General features: G+C 36.3%; 2 protein-coding genes across 7 annotated transcripts in view; one reads left to right on the top strand and one right to left on the bottom strand.

Annotated features, from left to right (window-relative positions):
- The window catches only part of orion (chemokine-like protein orion), a 36,767-nt gene extending 26,598 nt beyond the window's left edge, over positions 1 to 10,169 (top strand). Inside the window, exons 1-3 of one of the 2 annotated variants that reach the window (XM_081741423.1) lie at positions 1,011 to 1,611; positions 6,658 to 6,799; positions 8,413 to 10,169. In XM_081741423.1, coding sequence (XP_081597549.1) covers positions 1,126 to 1,611; positions 6,658 to 6,799; positions 8,413 to 9,659 — 1,875 coding nt within the window. In that variant the 5' untranslated portion in view covers positions 1,011 to 1,125 and the 3' untranslated portion in view covers positions 9,660 to 10,169. Of the gene's footprint in view, positions 1 to 1,010; positions 1,612 to 6,657; positions 6,800 to 8,412 lie in introns of those variants that run through there. The other variant, XM_081741422.1, reaches the window with a different exon arrangement.
- Ubr3 (Ubr3 ubiquitin ligase) overlaps positions 1 to 20,033 on the bottom strand; it is a 175,633-nt gene that overhangs the window by 103,756 nt on the left and 51,844 nt on the right. The gene's annotated exons all lie outside the window — the stretch shown is intronic.

Below are 20,033 nucleotides of genomic sequence, written 5' to 3'. Positions count from 1 at the left end.
ATGCCGGATCAGAAAAGTTACTGAATCAGCAAAAAGATCTCCAATCCCAATATTGGGCATCTTATTTTATAAAAATGAAATATTTCAGTTTAACGTCCCACGTTTATGCCCTGAGGCTAAAGGAGACGATTATTAAAGCAAATGAATGATGATGGAAGAATTGGTGGGATGAGAAAGCGGGAAGAAACGAGAATACCCCGAGAAAACCCACGGACACCATGTTGTCTACCAAACACTTACTAATCGACTGTAACAACACTTACCCTGAACCACTGTGCTCCCCATCTGATTTTGTAGAACAAGAAATACTACTAAGATTTTATCTTGGGGGTTAGACAATTTAAATAAAATAACATTTCGTAAGTAGGTTTATTGGTAAATTTCTAGTACTTTCTTTGATCCCATAATTTAAAAAAAAAAATCTTCTATTGGTTTATTTATGTTTATTTGCTCTTTTCTGCGAGATGAACACATAAGAAAGAAATCTTTCTTCGAAACAGAAACGGGCAAAGTAAATAACACCTATTGCATCATTATAATTAACCATTGTGATAGATTATGGGTTGTTGAAAAGCATTCCCTAAAATAAATTCTGAATGAAATTACATCATAACAACTGACATCATACAAAAATATGTTAACTTCGTATTACATTAACTAAAAGAATTTGTGATTATTGCAAGGAAGCTTCTGAAATTTGAAAATGCTTTATCTAAGAGCAATACCCTGTTTGCTTCTACGCCTATACTCAGACCGAAAATAATAATAATTTTCATTTTCAAAATTTAACTTCTAACTTCCAACGTGACTCATCTGTGAGTAAAATAACGAGAATCCGAAACTGACCTATTGTAAACAAAGAAAAAAAAATACGGATTACGGACCTACGAACGTCATTTCACTCAGCTGTAGCGAACCGAGCGACCTTTGTATGCTTATGCTGTAGGCTTGAATCTTCCGACCTTGGCATGCAGTTGTACTCCGTGGAATACTGTTACTACTGGAAAGGCATGTATGCGCTACTGAGCATGCGCACCAAACACCTGTAGAAGGAGGACGATCAGTGAAATTCTGTCTGCGTTTCAGCATTCAGCTATCAGTGTGAGTTCACTAAGCACAGAAGCAATGTTATTTCTAGTGGTTGTGTTTGTTTCCTTGGTGACCATTGGTGACAGTGCTACCCGTACGGAAGTGGACACTCTACGATACAAATTATGGGATTTAGTGTCTGATTTATGGGATGATGTGCAGGATTCGCGATGGCGAGAACTGGTGAAAGATCCTGGACCTGATAAGGAAATTCTGAAAAGTCTTAGCGATGTGTGTGCAAACTTGGAAGAGGAATCAAAGAAACAACGTCCGTATCAATTTCTCCTAGACCAACTCTGGTTATGGGCTGTCATGGACAAAGAACTTCGAACAATCGATGGACTGTTTCAAAACTTACGACGTCGGCAGCGGCAACCTGACGTCGATTCTCGAACACTTCAAGACCTTGCACAAACTATTCTCACGGACAATAACGTTAAAATAGAACCAGTCCTGACACGAATTCATAAACTTGCCCTTTATGAAGACGGAGGATTATTTAAACAAGTGATGAAAAAACTGGTAAGGTATTCATAATTAAAAAAAAATATATTTGCGATAGGCGTAGCGGAAAATTCCGTAAATTACAGTGAATCTTTGTTAACACGCGCTGTTAATTGATGTTCTAAAACACAGCAGCGATCACCGGAAACCACCGTGCTTTAATTTTTCGATATTACTTTTATCCTAAGAATTCAATGTAAAGATTCTAAGTACTGAATTATAAACTAGACAATTACAAATTACGGTTATTGAAGGCAGCAGTTAAATTTTGAAAATCTGCTGTTCTTTCCAAAGGTAACAAAAGTAATGACATAGCTGAAAGCCAGTTCTAATGTTTTTGATCCTATTAATTTATTTTCACGATGGCGGAATCGAACCCAGGAACCGCATCTGAATCTCTTTTTTATTTCAAGTTCTAAATTTAAAATTAAATGGGAGCTAAAATTAATTAAAACCCATATTTCGGCAACTTTGAAACAGGTGGTAAGAGGTCCTACATTCTCATGTAAAATAAACAAATAGGCTACATAACGGAATGGGAATCCGAGGCCAATAATTTTCCTTCACTTTTCTTCTCTTTCTTTTTTTAAACTTCGCAAATATATTAATTTACCAAGAGAAGCACGAATGATCTCAAATATACTTGCTTGCAAGAAAATAAAATGATTAGTTATTATACCTGTTCTAGTTGTATTTCTGAACATATGTGCTTTACATTTTTTAAAACTAACTTCCATCTGAGTACATAAACTTCAAAATAACGTATTAACATAGGTAACTTACTCTTCACATATTCTACAAAAATAAATTATATATTTCTCTATAATATATTTTTAATCGGTTTTTGCATTAAGGTATTTTATCTATTTAAAACAATAAAAAAAAAAAAACAGTTATTCAAATGAAAGGCAGTTTGAAGCGGGGGCACGCTGGCACTCATAATGGGTGCGCGGTGTCCCTGGTTAGATCCTAAAGCCGAGTTTGTAGTGGCGGGTTTTCCCGAAGTTCTCCGGTTTCCTTCCACATTTGCATTTACAATCTTTTCCATAAACATCATATTCAGGTCCGTAGCCAGCCCAAAAATGTGAGGATGTCCGATCCAACCATGTTATAGTTCATTTGCAAGCCTACCGTGAAAATTTTAGGGTAGCAGTAAAAATTATGGGGGGCCCGGCCCCCTACACTCCCGTGGATAGGGGCCTGATTACATTCATTCATTAATCATCCAACATCTTTAGCCTAAACAGAACAATTATGAAACATTAAATGGAAAATCTCATTTAATTTTTCTACAAGTCTGGATCACTCCATACTCTTTCATCTTACAACCTCAAAACAAAGCACATAAAAAAAAGTGATTGACCTCATTTTTGATGACCTTCGTCTCTATCTAACATTCATGTCAACCTTCATTCAAAACACAACCCGCTTATGTATATATGCTAATAACACTGTATACCAATCATTCACCCAAGCACGAAATATACTTTACTATAGAGTATGATAAAAGAAAACAAATTTAAATTAATCCAAATTTATAATTGGAGTTTCAACAATTCATATTCTAGCGTAATGTTTTGGATTACACTGTGAATTTCCTATGAATACGTATTTGTTTCGTACTTGTAGAAGCACACGATTGGCAATGGTGGCTCCCGAGGAAAGTCATATGCGTAAATATTTATCGCTAGACGCTAGCTTGTAATGATAAAATTTATTTTCTATGGATGTAACTTCCCGTAAGAGCCGCCACTGCAACTGACTTTTTCTTTCTTCCACAATTTAAAAATACGTGTGAAATGGCAGGAACCATTTGATTCCTCCAAAATGAATGTGCATTGCTTGGAAATAGCCTGGAAGTGTTATGCTAATGCAAACACACGTTGCTAGATTTGTAATTACGATAAATATTTAATTCAGTAACTGTATCTGCTCAAATGTCCCAAAAGCCTTTTTGTTCTTCGTGACGAAACCTTAAACTACGAACTGGGAGATAAGACTCCAATGGAATGATAACAGCGAACCGTAGATTACGAAAAACAAGTTATGTCAACAGCAGCAGTCTTCGATTACTCAATCTAGTTTAAATATTTGTATCATTGTTCGATATTACAAAGAACAAAAATGTTCATGGAAACAATTGAATTACAATGGATACAAAATGCTACAAAACCGAAGTAGAATTAATTAACTTTTTTATTGGTTACCAAATTTATTGCAACAGATTTCAATACTTCATAGTGTTCAGATATCTTCTCTACAATTTCAGTGGTTAGATTATCATTGAAATAATTTTATTCGACATTTAATAGCATCTAATACTAAAATTAAATTAAATTCAAACTTGATTGAGCTTATGTAAAGCATACGATTTCTCTTCTTCCAAAAAATAGCCTATATTTTTAGAAAATTAACGACTGCTATCCAAAACCCAATGTTATTTCCTATCTGTACTCACTGAACAAATCAAAGGTTTCAACGATATCTTCGCGAATTGAGTATTTTGTTCCATTTGTTCATTTAATTGATATAATCAAATAGAAATATTTGGTTTTCAAGTACTGGGTCGAGATCTTAGTCTTCCTATTAGTACTGTACCATCAAACAGGAAGAAGTAATTAATGTATGCGAATCAATTAATACAATAATAATGTATTGATTTCCAAGTTGACCTTATTTAGTTTAGCAGAAATTGTCCATCATATATAACTGGCCTACTTATATACTACTACTAATAATAATCACATATTATTGTATCTGCATGTGGCTCCCGTATAGCGAAATAATTAGCTCGTGATCTAGGATTCAATCCCTGGTGGGTTGCTCTTGTTATGATGATCCATCATCATCAATCAATTACGAAGTAATCTGAATTATTTAACAGACAACTGATACGTATCTACGTTTCTGACTGTAAAATTAATTCGTCAGTAAAATTCATTAAATAAGTTTAAGTGAAAAGTGTGTGATGTAATCATTAAGTTCTTTCATATATGGTTTCCTCTAACACTATTTATTAATTTACTACTTAGCTTCAGCTCGTTATTTTTCAGTTTTTAATATACCGTTAAACCACAGAAGACACTAATCACCCTACCCTGCTATACAGAGAAACCTCCCCTAACGGACAATGTTTTTGTCCCAGCAAAATTGAATGTATTATTTATTATGGGAGATAACCCTCCCTTTTCTGGATACGGACAATGTCTTCCCCGTCTCTACCTTCACTAATCACCTCACTTCATAACGGATACGAATTATTTTCAGTTCATGCCTATTTCCCTTCACCACAAAATAAATCTCTCATTAAATGAATGACCTAATGAACCACAGAACAGAACACTTGCAAAGTGAATTTGAACAAAAAGTTGTTTACCGGTAGGAATTGTAGTTATCTTTCAATGAATCAAAGTACTCAAAGAGGGCTAATGGCCAAGAACTCTACGCGGAACTTCTCTCCTTCCACCACACATGAAGTATATTTTGCAGCACACGCCCATATAAACACATTACCCATTGACACTTTCTGTTTATTTAGAGAAGAAATTTCCCCCTCAACCTCTCAGTAATTTGAACACTACGTATAGTTTCTCGAAATTAGTCTACACTTATAATTAATATTTTTAATATACTGCAAACAATTATCACATGAGCTGTGAGTGATCTAAATTTGTATAACCCCTCTGTAATGGGCATTTCTCCTTTACGGACAAATAATCATGTAGGCCTAGGCTTACGAATGTCCCTCTCGTTACAAGCTGCTAAGACCTACAATCCAAATATTTTGGTTTGACTACGACTACCTAAGAAATGCGTGGTAAGCACATGGGTTGTCAACACTGTTAATTCTAGTTCCTATATCAGAATTCGGTATGTCTTAAATTTAAGTAGCTTTCCAACCGTTTCATAACTCTGTGCACAACACAAATTGTATCCGAAATCGTGCGGACCGAGTCTTGTGCACAGAATACAATCCTGCAGACCAAGCCCATTTTCCTCTACCTACGTACTTTTAACACTTAACGTTGTTTTATTTATACTTTTCTTCTTCCTAAAATTGTTCAGAACGGTTTTGATATGTAATGCTAAACTATTTCCTTCATTCACTGTAGAAATTAAAACTTCCTGCTACACAAAGTTCGCTTTAGACTTAACATAAAAGTTGCACGGGGGAAAAACAGCTATGAATACTTTTTCACAACTTTATCTGGATTCAATTATTAATCGTCAAATATATTAATTCTCGGTAGTAATGATTTCTATCTGCGGAAGAACTTAATTATTTTCCTCCACACTTTAGAAGGACAAAACCACAAGTTCGAATATCCATACAGCATATTTATTTATCAACAATTATATCAAGGAGACATCAAAGTTTTTAGCACGCTTTGCATCCGGTAGGGTTGTTTTTTCCTGTTTAATCAGGAAACTTATTTGGTAATTTCAAGAAACTTAACCACAAGCATTGAAAAAAAAAAAAAAAAAAGTATTGTAAAATACATGCATGTTGAATCTCCATCTAAATTTGAAAAATATACCGTCTTCATGAACCACGCTAGTAAATGAACACACGCAGAACTACATCCTAACTTTTAAAATATCCTATTCATTCAGCTGAGTTGAGTTGATTTTGAGTTTAACGTCCCTTTCAATAGCGAGTCTATATGAGACGGGGCCTACAGATTAACGTGGAATCCGAACATGAGCTTCCGCCGGGAATTGAACCCAGGTCTCCCACGCCAAAGGCGCGTACGCTAATGGCTTAGCCACGAAGGAGCTCTTCTATTCATTCAACAACGCGGAAGTTCCATTTCCTTCCATTTTAAACATTAGAAAGTGCAGTTAATTATTAATTTCATCAAAGTACGAACTCACGAAATAAATCTGCCCAGCTTCACACTTTATCACGAATTAATAAGTTTACATTTTATAGACAGAAAATTATATTGTAACTATTAACATGAACTTTTCATACATGTACAGTAAATGCTACTACAGAACTGGTAGTGCAAATTATATCGTGACCGACTAATAACAAAATATTCCGTCTTTTGTATTTTCCAGGAATCAGGAACAAACACTTGCAACTTGAATCAGTCGCCACAACAACTGCTGTACAATTTATATAATCTGATAGCCCTGGCTGAGCTTAAAGGATACACGATGATGCAGTTTTCATGGATGTTACTCAGACTTTATGATAAAGGTATTTTTTGTTTGAAGATTTTCTTAAATAATAAGCTAGCTTAGTCAATGAAACTACAGAAGTTGGGATCTTTTTGTATATTTATCAATTTTCCCCAACAATAATATACTTAATAATAATTACGTATAACTATTATTTGACATTCATGATTTACTCAAATTATTAGGAACTGCACTGCTGTTTTACTCAAATTTACACAACTCTGCAAATAAGTACAGTAGAAGCCTAGAATGGCGTGGTTTGAAATACCGCGGATTCGTATGAAACGCGGGGAAAAGTATGTCCATCAATAATAAATACCAGGGTTTTCTTTGAATTTTTCCAACTTTTGAAAGTTCAGTTTAAAGGGTGAACATTTTGCAAAGGGAATAACTGGTGAGTAGCATTTAAAAGTACTGAATTTCATACTCTATATAATAGTGCAATTCATTAGTGCACGAATATTTTTCTTCTCCCACTTGAGAGATTTGTTTTTGTCATTTATACGGTTACATATACCGCGGTAAGGTTATAATGCGGGGGTAAAGCATGGTTCCCTCCTTCCCCAGCAACCGCGTTATATCAGGCTTCTATTGTACTTTCAACTACTAACTTAAGAGATCAATAGATTTTTAAATCAAAAGATCCAATACATTTCAATAAAAAATTTTCTTATAGGTCTTATTATCTGGAGAACTACATATAGTGTAGCCAAACCCAAACTATCACTACCTCAGTATCATGTACTTATCTCGTAGAAAATACTAAAACATGATTTAGGGGCTGTTCAAAAATGGTGTAGCCCCTGATCCAATTGGATCAAAAGATCCAATATATTTCAATCAAACATTTCCTTGTACGCCTTATATCTAGAGAACAACATACAGTGTAGCCAAGCCCAAACTGTCAGTTAACTCAGTACGAAAACACGATTTAGGGGCCGTTAAAAAAAAATTTGTAACCCCTGATCCAAAAACTAAGTATTGGGCAAGATCGCAATCTTTTGATCCATTTCTGGTTTTCCTAAAATTCTTGTTTTTACTTTTAAATCAGCAAAATTATAGACTTCATTTCATATCCTCATTTAATGCTAATAGCATAGCCTGCCATAAACCTAGAATATAACTTCCACAAAAATCAGTGTTCAGAGAGACGAATAGGGAAAATGATTGATTGGTTTATTAGGAGGTAACATTCCTTTTTAGCACGAAGGCTATATGAGATATGGAACTATGGATTAATGTGGGATCCAAACCACATGAGCATCCAACTGGAATCGAACCTGTCTCTCCCACGTCCCAGACGCGTGTGCTAACCACATGGCCACGAGGAGCTCTGAATACGAGATATGATCTCAAACACTACATACCATATTAGACTGGTATAGATTTAGGGAAAAAAAAATCAAACGTATTAATAAATTTGTATGCAAGTATATTCGACATTAGAAAACGCAAATAAGTTTATGTTCCGACAAATATAATAATGTAAATGTATTTGTGGGTAAAGGTATGAAGCACGATATTGATTCAGAATTAAGATCATAATGTAATTGAGAATATAAATGGTTATATTATATAAACGAGATATTAATCTTTAGTAATCAACTAATTAGTTTTTTCTCTTATTTCCAGGAAATTTTACAATTGAAGCAAACCTCATGAAACAGAAAACCGAAACTCAAATTAAGGAGAAGATTGATGAAGTGAAGAAGGCAATGTCCAGTGCCAACAGAGCATTATGGAAGTGTGATCCACAGGCTCACGTAGAAAACGAAACATACGTCCAACTCACAGAACTACTTCAGGGACACATACAGAATGAGGTAGATTTGAACAATGAAAATACCTGTCGTGAAAATTGTGCCTATTACACATACGCCAAAGTCCACAGTTGTTACCATGACCTCTTCTGCGCTCAACAAAAGGCATGTAATGGAAAACTCTTTAACTGTCGCTACATTGATTCTGACGCATGGGTATGTCGATCCCGGACACCTAACCGCCGATATGATTGGATCGAGTATGAGAACGGACGCGTTTTGGGTTCAAAAGGTACATGCTCGCGTGGATCTACAAAGGTGGACAGTTGGTGGCGATGGATCTTCTGGCACTGCTCTTACTGCTTTTGCATCTGCGACGATAAGGGCCCAACATCTCATCGATACTTCAACTTGCGACCTGTCACTGCCGATTTTGACAACAATAAGGTTGTAACGGGAATTCAGTTCGTAAAAGTGAATAAAGTAATACACATACAAGTACAACACGGTGAAGCACTTCCTTACGGAGCTATAAATGAGAGCACAATTAGCTGGAGATCGGTGAACAGTTACCATGTTACAGATCCTGGAGTTTATAATGGAGAGGACTACCATACTATGACTTGGGAACAACGAGCTATCGATCTGGACGATCTTAATGCACCAGAAGGCTACGTGTTGACAGGAATTCGATTTCGGCGATTAGGAACACACATCAATCCAGAAATATTAGTGACGCCCGTGAATTTTACAACCGGACGCCTTCATCCAGACGGAAGTATATGGATTGGTAACGACAATACAGACGCCGCACTCACCCACCCCCGTACTCGAGTTTCTCTCTCCTCCCCTGATATCCCCACCAGAGCTGTATCCAGTTTTCCTGATTCCAAACATGACCAGTTTATTCAGTTCACCCACTCAGACATGGAAAAAGATGTTGCACAAACAACCGTCCCATTCTTGGACGCACAACCCGTTATTCCTAGCCCTCCGACATGGTTGTCTGGTGCTGGTGTATTTCACAAAGGATCACGGGGATACGGAGGATATGTTGCTCTTAAGGTTTTCACGTATGACTTCACCCCACATCTAAATTATACTCTGCCAAAAGAATAGACTTTCAAATACGTGTGTGATATGAGTGTTTTGTGCACTTATTAAGTGATATGTTTTGTTATTGTGCTCATTATAGTTTTGTTTGTAACCAAACCAAATTATTGTTTTATAGTCATATTACGCATTTTTATATAGTAAGTGAAGATGGAATTCCAATAAAATGTATAAATATGCCACACGGACAAAATGTAAGTGAATATTTTCTTTTTCCTTAGTACATGTTTTTAGATGATTTAATTGGTATCTAAAGAACTGTTGTAACATTTGAAAAGTCAATGATTTACACACCTTAGAAATATAATTGTTATACGCTATGCGCTTGAATATGTTTTGTTAGAGTATGCTCTCTTTCATTCAGATCAACTTTGTCTATGAACAAGAACAAACAAAAAAACTACCACTTAAGAAGACTGGACTTCGTAAGAAGTTGCTTTATCATTAAAACTGTTTGTTGTATTGCTTTGTAATAAAAAAAAGTTTTGTACAATAAAATGTATGTTTATGTACATATTTAAGTGTACGACAACCTCATTCATCTTTGTATGTTAATTACTAAGCTTGACAAAAAACAACTAAAAGTGGCATCATTCCGAATTACCTCATATGACAAAGACATGAGGTGAAAATTTCAAGAAAGCATTTATCAATTACAATCTCATCTCTCTTCAATTTCACTGGATTATACTGTATATGATAAGTAGTTAAAACGGAAACTAAGCCGTATACCTTTTACCTATGAAATCTTTGAGTTTATCGTTCCACGATTATGCCCTTCAGGCTAAGGGAGACTGATTAAAGCAAGTGAATGATAATTGGTGGAATGAAAAAGTGGAAGGAAAGGGAATACTCCGAAAAAACCCAAGGACACGATGTTGTCCACCGCAAACGTATTTGGCCGGGGATCGAACGAGGGACCCCAAGCACCAGAGATAAGCATTATACCAGTGAACCACCATTCGTCCCTCACCCATGATTGATTGATTATCTATTGGATATCAGATTTATTATTGCTCATAAAATATTTCTAAAAACTACGACTCACAAATATGGTAAAACTTTTATGTTAAGGAGACCGATGCAAACGAATGATAACGAAATACAGAGAAGAAGTGGGGTAAGTCCCCAGAAAATATAAAAATTTACACGTTTTTGTCAGCTACACAGCCTACTTGGTGTGAATGGAGTTTAAATTGTTTAGAGACAAGCTCTCTGCCATTGAGCTATAACTTTACTTTTTTTAAAAAAAGGAAGAAATAATTTGTTATTGGTTGACACCCTTAAAACTTCGAAATATATTAACCGTTTTGGTATAATTTCGAAATTATTCTATATTGGGGTGGGGAAGGAGAGGCGAAGAGTTAATATCAGCTGCATACTTAAATGTTTGACTATAAAGGAGTAGGCACAAAATTAATTCTTCAGCAACCTTGACAACCCCAATATTGCTGGAAATAGTAACGTGATAATAGTGTAGTGTTATGATAATGGGGGCTATAACATGACAGAAAATAAACAAAGAAGAAAAAAACAATGGTATTGATTCTTTTCTATCCAAAGAGGATATGTTGAAAACGGGATAAAATGAAACTGATAAATTTGAAAAACTCAAAAATGAGTCGATGTTTTGTTGTGAAAGTGTTTTTAATGATATTGTTAGAAGTAATAAATAAATACGGCGTGGAACGTGTGATTAAGCAGACGCACTACAGCAAGAGCAGATAGACTTAACTGGAATGTGTACAAAGACTTGGCAACATCACAGCCCTCTCATCTGTTAACAGTATTTAAAGGAAACTCGAAGCGTCGCCTTCAAACGCCAAAGCTATTTGTCTCATGCTTTAGTAATAAATAGAAGAAATAACAGTAAGATTGGTTACCACGCATGGTTCTGGGTTCGGCTCGCAATTGGAGTACGGAATTTCACAGTTGACAAAAAATGAAACTTTTCAGTTTAAGGTCCCATGATTATGCCCTTTAGGTTTAAGGAGACGGATGATTAAGGCAACTGAATGATGATGGAAGCCTTGGTGAAATGAAATGTGGGAGGAAACGGGAGTCCCCCGAGAAAACCCACGGACACAATGTTCTCCACCACAAACTTACTTTGCCGGGATCGAGCCAGGAACCACACGCACCAGAGGTAAACGCTCTACCGTTGAGTCACTGTGCCCTCCTTCACGGTTGACATCTTACTAAAAAGTAATTGATGAAATATACTTGAATTAAGAAGTAGCTAGTTAACTTCGGTCTACAAAGCAGAAATGGGAGCCAATGTGCACTGATAAATATAGTTAAAATCGAAACTAAGCTGTAAGTCTGTACACCTTATTTACTGGCAGTTTAATGGGAACGTCAGGTCTTTATTGGTCATTAAATATTTCTAAAAGACCCACCTAGTACAACGTGTCCTTAAAATTTTTGAAGTCACGAATGATATTTCTAACACTCATATACTTCAGAGAAAATGCCACATAAAGCAGCAGTCTCTCCTCTATTGAAATATCTTAACTTCGAGTAACCTATACGTTGGATGACTCCACAGGACAGAATCTAAGTAAGAATTCATAATTAGTGAACAAAATATACAAAACGTGAAATATTAATAAGGAATTTTTTCACCCTAATTTCCTGTGCAGTTCGTTTTTACTTGAGAGAGCAACTGAAGAGAAGCTTTTTTCTTTCTTCATCTGCCAGACACGGACAATGACTTATATTGCATAGTTGTGCAACCCTACAAGAATACTTTTGAAATATTACAAATATTACAGTAGTGTTTGAGGAAAACAGTATCTTTTCTCTACAGCACAAGGCAACATTGGTACATCTTTCAGGAATTCCTATGTAAAAACAGTTTCCATTAAGGGTTGCATGCGCGCTGCAGTCAAATCTACTATCATTGAGTATGTGGCACAAAGGTTCTATTTCCTAGCAAAGGAAAGTGTACTTATACCTACATCACTCCTAACTTTTCGTATTGTTGACGAGTGGTTGTAGCACTTGACCCAATCTTGATGCAAGTAACGGAAGAGCTAGGTATCAACAATTTCGGGAGAATAGTTGACATGGCACAAAATCGGTTTGCAAAAAAAAAAAAAAATCAGGAATACATTACCACATTAGTAGTACATAAAACTGATTTACAAGTAGTATGTTCCTAACTGTTAGAAGTGTCTTCACTGTTTGGATTGTGCGTGTTACTGTCAGAAGACCTTTTTTTTTTTTTTTTTTTTTTTTTAACATACACAGCACATAAATACATATTAACAATCTATCCCAGCAGAACTATCAATTATTATTGGGAACGAACGATATACTTTTTAGTGCCAGAGTTCATTTTTGTTGATTAATAAAAATGGTTAAATTTAAATAAGTAGAATTAGGTATGGCAGTTGATTTACATCATTTTGTATCCCACGCTGTTTTATAAGAGCATGAGAGGTAGGTTTTGATTTTTTTTTTTTTTTTTTTTTTTTTTATAGAAGTAAGTAAAAGAACCCTAATTTTCCTTAAGATGCTTGGTACAATTTTTATTTTTACTATGTACACAATGAGATTAATTGCATAATGTTTAAGATACAATTTATAATAAGATTTACGTTAGGAGACCAACTATTATGGTTTAGATTTTTTTTTTTTTTTTTTTTTTTTGTCTGTTTTACTAGAGGTAATTGAATTTACAGGTAAAAGTAGAGGCCTCTCATCCAAAGTTTTTGGTTTTGTCTTTTTCACATGGCTCACTCCAATCACTCTCCACGTCTAGGCTGTATTCGTCCTTTTTCTCTTTTTTTCGTTCCTTTATATTCCCAATTTTATTAGTTTTTTTTTTAAATTTGACATTAAAGATTTGACGATTTTTTTTTTTTTACAAAAAAGTCTCATTACTTTTTATTTCAGGACAAGTTGTTATGACATATTAATGTTTTTCTTTTTAAGGTGTTTTTTTTTATCATTTACTAAGACACTATCACTTTTTAAATAACTTATTATTTTTTATTTATTCCTTCTTTTTTTTTCATAAAATCCGGTTACAGCACAGAAACTACGCATTAGAATTTGCTCCTAAGTGCGCCATATTATTAAGATCGATATGATCTATCGATTGATATGTCTTATTTAAGAATCGATCATAATTTTGGTCTATCTCTCATTAACTATAGTACGTATACTTCGTTTCTTCAACCGAAGCGCAGTTCATATATAAAGAATGCCACCTTCTACGTGTGGTGGCTCGTGCGTCATTGTCCGTAGGATCTTGTGGAAAATACTCCCGATAACTAAATAGCCAACCAGAACACTTATTACAAACAATTGACAGTCGCTTGTCAAATCCACATGGAGTCTTAGTTGCCACAGTTCCAAATGCTGTTCTTTAAGTTAGCGTTCGATTCCCTGTTCTCAAGACCAGCTTCCTTGTTCTTATATTGCCTGACATCTGTTTCATATTTGCCATAGTATTGGGAAGAAAGAACAGACATAGTGGGTGTTACGACGTTGTAACCCCGCAAATGCGGTCAAAAAAGGTTTGAAAGGAGGAAGGGATGCTGTTGTAGTACAAATCAACATGGGAACTTGAAATGAAATGAAATCTTTGAGTTTTACGTCCCACGTTTATGCCGGTTAGGTTAAAGGAGACGGTGATGATGAGTAATGAATGAAATGGTGGAATGAAGAAAGTGAGAGAACCCCGAGAAAACCCACGCACACGGTGTTTGTCCACCACAAAGCTCGCTTGGCGGGGGCTGGGATCGAGCCCGGGACCCCAAGCACCAGAGGTGAACGCTCTACCACTGAGCCACCGCGGCCCCCGGGAACTTGAAAGAAACTTGCCGAACTGCACTTCTGTTGAGTAAACACAGTCTTACTAATGTTATAATGTAGAGCTTCATGAGAATATCCTTCAGTATTAGTATCACCTTTCGTTCAGCGTCCATTTCTAAGTTTATAAAACAATTCATTTATCTCAATTTTCTCGGAACTGATTCATATCATTTTGTTCTAACACCTTTGGACTGTTTTTTTCTTTCTTTAAATGTTAATAATATGGTAGAATTTCTACGACAACAGAGGGTTGTGCTGAATACCTGTGAGGATTTATGTTTAACGAAGCTAAGAAAATTGCCAAATACACACGGGAACACTTGAAAAATATAATAAAATTGGTTTTGCGTATATTATACACTGGACATTGTTGTAGTAGCTTCAACAATATTAAATTACCATTTTGTATTTACATAACACATGTCGGTTTATCTTTTGCGCCTTTATAAGCACATAGAGGATCAATACGTACGTGATGAGAACTTGAAGTCTTTAATTTCAATCTATTATTTTTTTATTGTTGTGGCGAAACAATTAATATTCACTTATCACATTATAAGGAACGCTCCCGGACAGCTTTCAGGTTTATTTGCACGGCATAACTCATTTTCGACAAAAACGTCACATAACGCTTCTTCGAGGCACAGCGACGACGTAACATTTATTAAAAACATGTTGAAATATTCTGTATCTGAACTTAGCATAATTTACTGCAGTTACATGACATTCATATAAAGATGTTTATTACTTTACATGAGTGTACCCAGCGTCATTACAACGAAGTCTTCACATTTTAGATATGTTACTAACAGTTTGTTAATGTGTATTGTTTAAAATACATATATATTATATTGTATTTTTTGGGTTTTACGTGCTACAATTCTGCCCTTGAAGGCTGAATGGTCTGATAAGAAATGAAAGATATTCATGTAGTGGATGGTGAATGGACAATACATCACACCCACGAATTGAGTAGGATTCGAACCTGCAACAGGCAAATTCTTCAATCAACAGCCTTGATCCTTAGATCATTCAATCATGCCGGCCGGCATATTGCAAAACGCCATGAAGCCGCAAGCTTCCAAAAATCATGAATCAAGATGACAAGTGCTCCGATTCTACTGTGAGTGAGTGGCAAAATATATCTCTATAATGGAGAGGAAATTAATGCTCAACTTGTTTCTTAACGATGCATACATGAGAATAATAATATAGATCATTACGGACGTCCTTTCAAGATGTAGATTTTTTTAAGGTGTTGTAAATACAACCGTGATGATAAAATAATGACGACTGTAATTTAGAAAAAGAAAGAATGAAAACACAATTTATGCACTATAACAAATTGAAACGAATAGCTATGAGCTGAAATGTTAAAGTACAAGGGACATATTTTATTTCAATCTCTGCTATTCTACCAAAGAAGAACCAAAACAGATGACTAAACGGGAACAATACCAAACTGTTCACTGTCCTCCCCCACACCGCTAGACAACCTCTGCAGAGAGTTCAAAAGTCGTAATCTAAGCCTTTCAGAACCACATAATTCACGCGTTTAGCAAGATCATCTGCCACCAATGCTTTTTCCCTCTTCCAATTTTGCTGACCTCGTCTTGTATACCGTTAAGTCCTTATTTAAACTCTGCAGTCGTGCATACAGCCGCTACTTATAAAGTTCCCGCTGAAATCCTTACTCATTCGACGACGAATTTCGCTGAATTACACCCTCTCGCCTAGGGCAACCGAATTACATCATGTAACTCATACTTGGCGGACGCTTTGATATCTTTTCAACCTGCTACTCAACAATGATTGAGTGCAGAGTCTGTCTACAAAGTGGAAAAGGAGCGACGTCTAATGAAAAGCTTTGTCTTATCTCCGTTTCGCCATCTCACGTGGATATTTTAGTGGCTTAAGAGAGGTTGAAATAAACAAATAGCCCTTGTATATATTAAGAATTGCTATAAATCTGGATTAGAAAAATAAATGATTTGCTATGCTTTTACGATTATTTTAAGACATTTAATGTTTATATGATGTAACGGGTAATTATAAAATAATGACACTGCTACTTATTACATTATCCTCCCACTTCCTCCTCAGTGTACTAAGACCCTCTTTGCCAAAACCTTCTCAACAAACTATATGCATACCGCGCTTTTTTTTCACATTAACAACTTGGGCGGTCCGATCTTAAACATCTCGCTCGAATTACTTGTAGCATATTCAGTGTTGAGTAAAGTCTTCCAACCATCCGTAATCCGTGTACTCGTCTAATTTCGAGACAAAGTATTTCGCTTCAAAACCTTGTTATCGACAACCTAAAGTCTGATCTCTGCAATAAGCGAACAACTTTTCCTCCGTATAATACCATAGTCAAATTATGCTTCTACACAGTTATTATTTCGAACATTTGCAGCAATAGTTGCAATGAAAAATATTTTGTGTAAAGTGCATATGGTTTAAAGAAGTTCGGTTTAACTGCAGCTCCCTTATACATTTATTCTGTCTGTCCGTCCTGGAGACACATCATATCAAAGAACTACTTGATGATGGATTACCATCAATTTTGGTTAGGATGCAGAGGGTGAAGTTAAAAATCGGGCTCGTTGATGGAGGTGATAAATTCAGTTGATCCCAAGATACAGACAATCAAAAATGGTTTCTCATGTATTCCTATGGGAGTAATTATGGATACCATCCTTGCTTTATAGACTACCTGCACCATTCTTAAGATTAGCGGGTTAGTACCTAGTTATACCATAAATACTGTCACAAGTTTGAATGTGAATAACACACAGAGTATTAACACCAAGGCAATTTATTTTGGTCTTGTTATACATTGATATGTTGCACACCTGACGCACGAATCATTTTCCGAAATGTCCCTCCTTGGCCTTGATGCAGGCACGAAGTCTGTCCGGCCACTGGTCAATGGCATTACGCACCACGTCCATGGGAAAATTGTTCACTGCTCGGGTCAAGGATTGTTTCAGACTGTCCACAGACGGATGCCGTTTATAGCAGACCTTTGCTTGAAGGACTGCCCAAAGTTTGGAGTCCAACGGGTTAAGGACCGGGATGCTAGAGGGTCAATCAGAGGTAGAAATGAAGTCGGGGACGTTCCGTATCAGCCAGTCCTGGGTTGCTTTCGCTTTGTGGCCTGGAGCAGAATCCTGCTGGAAGGTCCACCTTTCTCCAGGGAACATGGTAGCAGACAGTGGTTTCATTATAGGTGTTAGCACTGTGTCCTGGTACACCTTGGCAGATGTTTTAACACCTTGTTCGCAAAAATGCAGCTGGGTTGTGCCTGAGTACCTCACTCCCCACCAAACCATCACTGAGGCAGGATGATGTGCCCTCTGAACCCTTGGAGCTGCCTCAGCAGCTGCAGTAGATGACGTGGCATATACACGATCATTTTGGGCGTTGTAGGCCTGCTCATTTGTGAACACTTCGTCAGTGAACAGAATCTTTCTGTGCAGATTCTTGGCGTAACGCCGCAACAGTCTCTTTGATTTAAGAACCGTCTGTGACATTATTGTTTGGGTCAGAAAGAGACCAGTCCGCCTCTTATACGCCCGTAGATGTAGGTCACTCCTGAGTACACGAGACAGAATTTCTGCTTATGTTCATCTCAGCAGCCATCACACTTTGTGTTCGAACAGGACTTGCTGCGACTGCTTTCTGTACCTGCGGGGTTCGTACCGTTCGTGGTCTGCCACTCCTTACGCGGTCAGCTGCCGTTCCAGTCACGGCGTATCGCTATATGGCGCAATACACGAATCTCTTGCTGATTTGTAGGGATTTCAGGAGGTTGAAAATCTCACCTGCTGTCTTCCCAACCTTGTGTAGTGCAATTACTGCTACACGATTTTCGTAATCGCCCCACTCCATCAGAACACAGTACAATATCAACGTATGTCATGAACAGTCAAACACACACTACATGAATCTTCCGCTTTATACACAGATGGCAGCACTGTGCCACTCCGGATGCCTACAGCGCCACTCCAAACTTTGTGACAGTATTTATGACATAACTAGATATAATGCTAAGGATGCAAAATACTAATCTCGCAGTGGGATAACAACGCTAAGATGAAATCAAATGACTTTCTAGTCGACAAATCTAAAAACTTAGATGTTTTATATTTTTAAATATTTATTCATCTCAAAGTATACTTCACTTACTTTGAGGTAAAATGTTATATTTAATCTTAGGGTTGTTAAAATTTAGCTTATTAAGAAGTTCGGTTTACCAAAAATCAAACCAAACTCCTCCACGTGCTGTACACTGCGACACTGTTACTTGTTTCAAACACAAATTTACTATTTATTTCATAACTAGATAATAGTTTCATGAAATATACTGTCCAACCAAAATTGTTAACCATTTTCTTTATGATATTTTATTTTTAACCTTTAAGGAAAAAAAAAGGGGGGGGGGAAGAAAAATCGAAGAATTAAGACGTTCCCTATTTAGGAAGTCTAATATCCTTGGACGGAAGAAGTAAAAACAACGTAAGTAACAGAATAGCGCAGGCTGAGCAAGCATTCAATAGGAAAAGAGGACTGCTAACATCAAGGAATGTGTCGTTGGACATTCGTAAACGATTTATTAAGACTCTGGTATGGAGCGTGGCGCTTTACGGATCAGAGTGGACATTGAGAAAAGCTGAAATATCCAAGCTGGAAGCATTTGAAATGTAGTGTTGGCGCAGAATGCTACGCATATTATGGGCTGAAAGGAAAAGTAATGAAGACTTACTAAACAAAGCTAATGAAGGACGACAGATCACGAAGATAATACGAAAAAGAAGAAACAGCATGCTTGGCCATCTTATTCGACACTCTGATTGGATCACCGTGTTGATAGAGGAAACAGCAGAAGGAAAACCAGGAAGAGGAAGACCAAGGATAGAATATCTAGATGAAGTTACGAAAAGAGATTTTATCAAAGTATAAAACAGCTCTCCCAAGGGAGAGAGAAGTTTTAAAATTTCCATGGTGTCCACCAACCTATGGTTAACGGGAGAAAGACCTTTAATAAGTGAATAATACTTGAAAGAAGAACTATCGAAGCAACAAATTATGTTTTCTACCTTCAGGTATCAAATTACAATAAATATAGTGGTTCGAATTTCCACTCTGTTATGCACTGTATTTTAAAGCTTATACATAATGGTATGGTATGAACAATTCGAATATTTAAAAGTTAGGGAAGGCGAAACAATTTGTACTGCAATTCTACGACATCGAATCACATACGTATTGGGCTTCTTACAAAGCCTAGGGTTGCACGCAAAAGGTAGGTAGGGTTGTACCTGTGTTGTCGTAAGAAGTAGTAAAACCGGTAACGTGAATGCAATACCCACCCCCCCTTAATTCTGTATGAATGATACAACTTATTTAATTAAATTTCGCTCCTTTGTTTATCTATATCTGAATCAAAATTTCGCAAACCAACTCTTACCGAACTAGTTTTCTATAAATCTTCATTCATATTTATCTCCCATTATTACACAGTAGTTCATCAAATTAGACTCACACTAT

This window comes from Thermobia domestica, chromosome 15, assembly GCF_964235325.1.
Source record: "Thermobia domestica chromosome 15, izTheDome1.hap1.1, whole genome shotgun sequence".
Lineage (NCBI taxonomy): Eukaryota > Metazoa > Arthropoda > Insecta > Zygentoma > Lepismatidae > Thermobia > Thermobia domestica.
The sequence above is the reverse complement of the archived record's forward strand: the minus strand, read 5'-3'. Positions and strand labels throughout refer to the sequence as shown.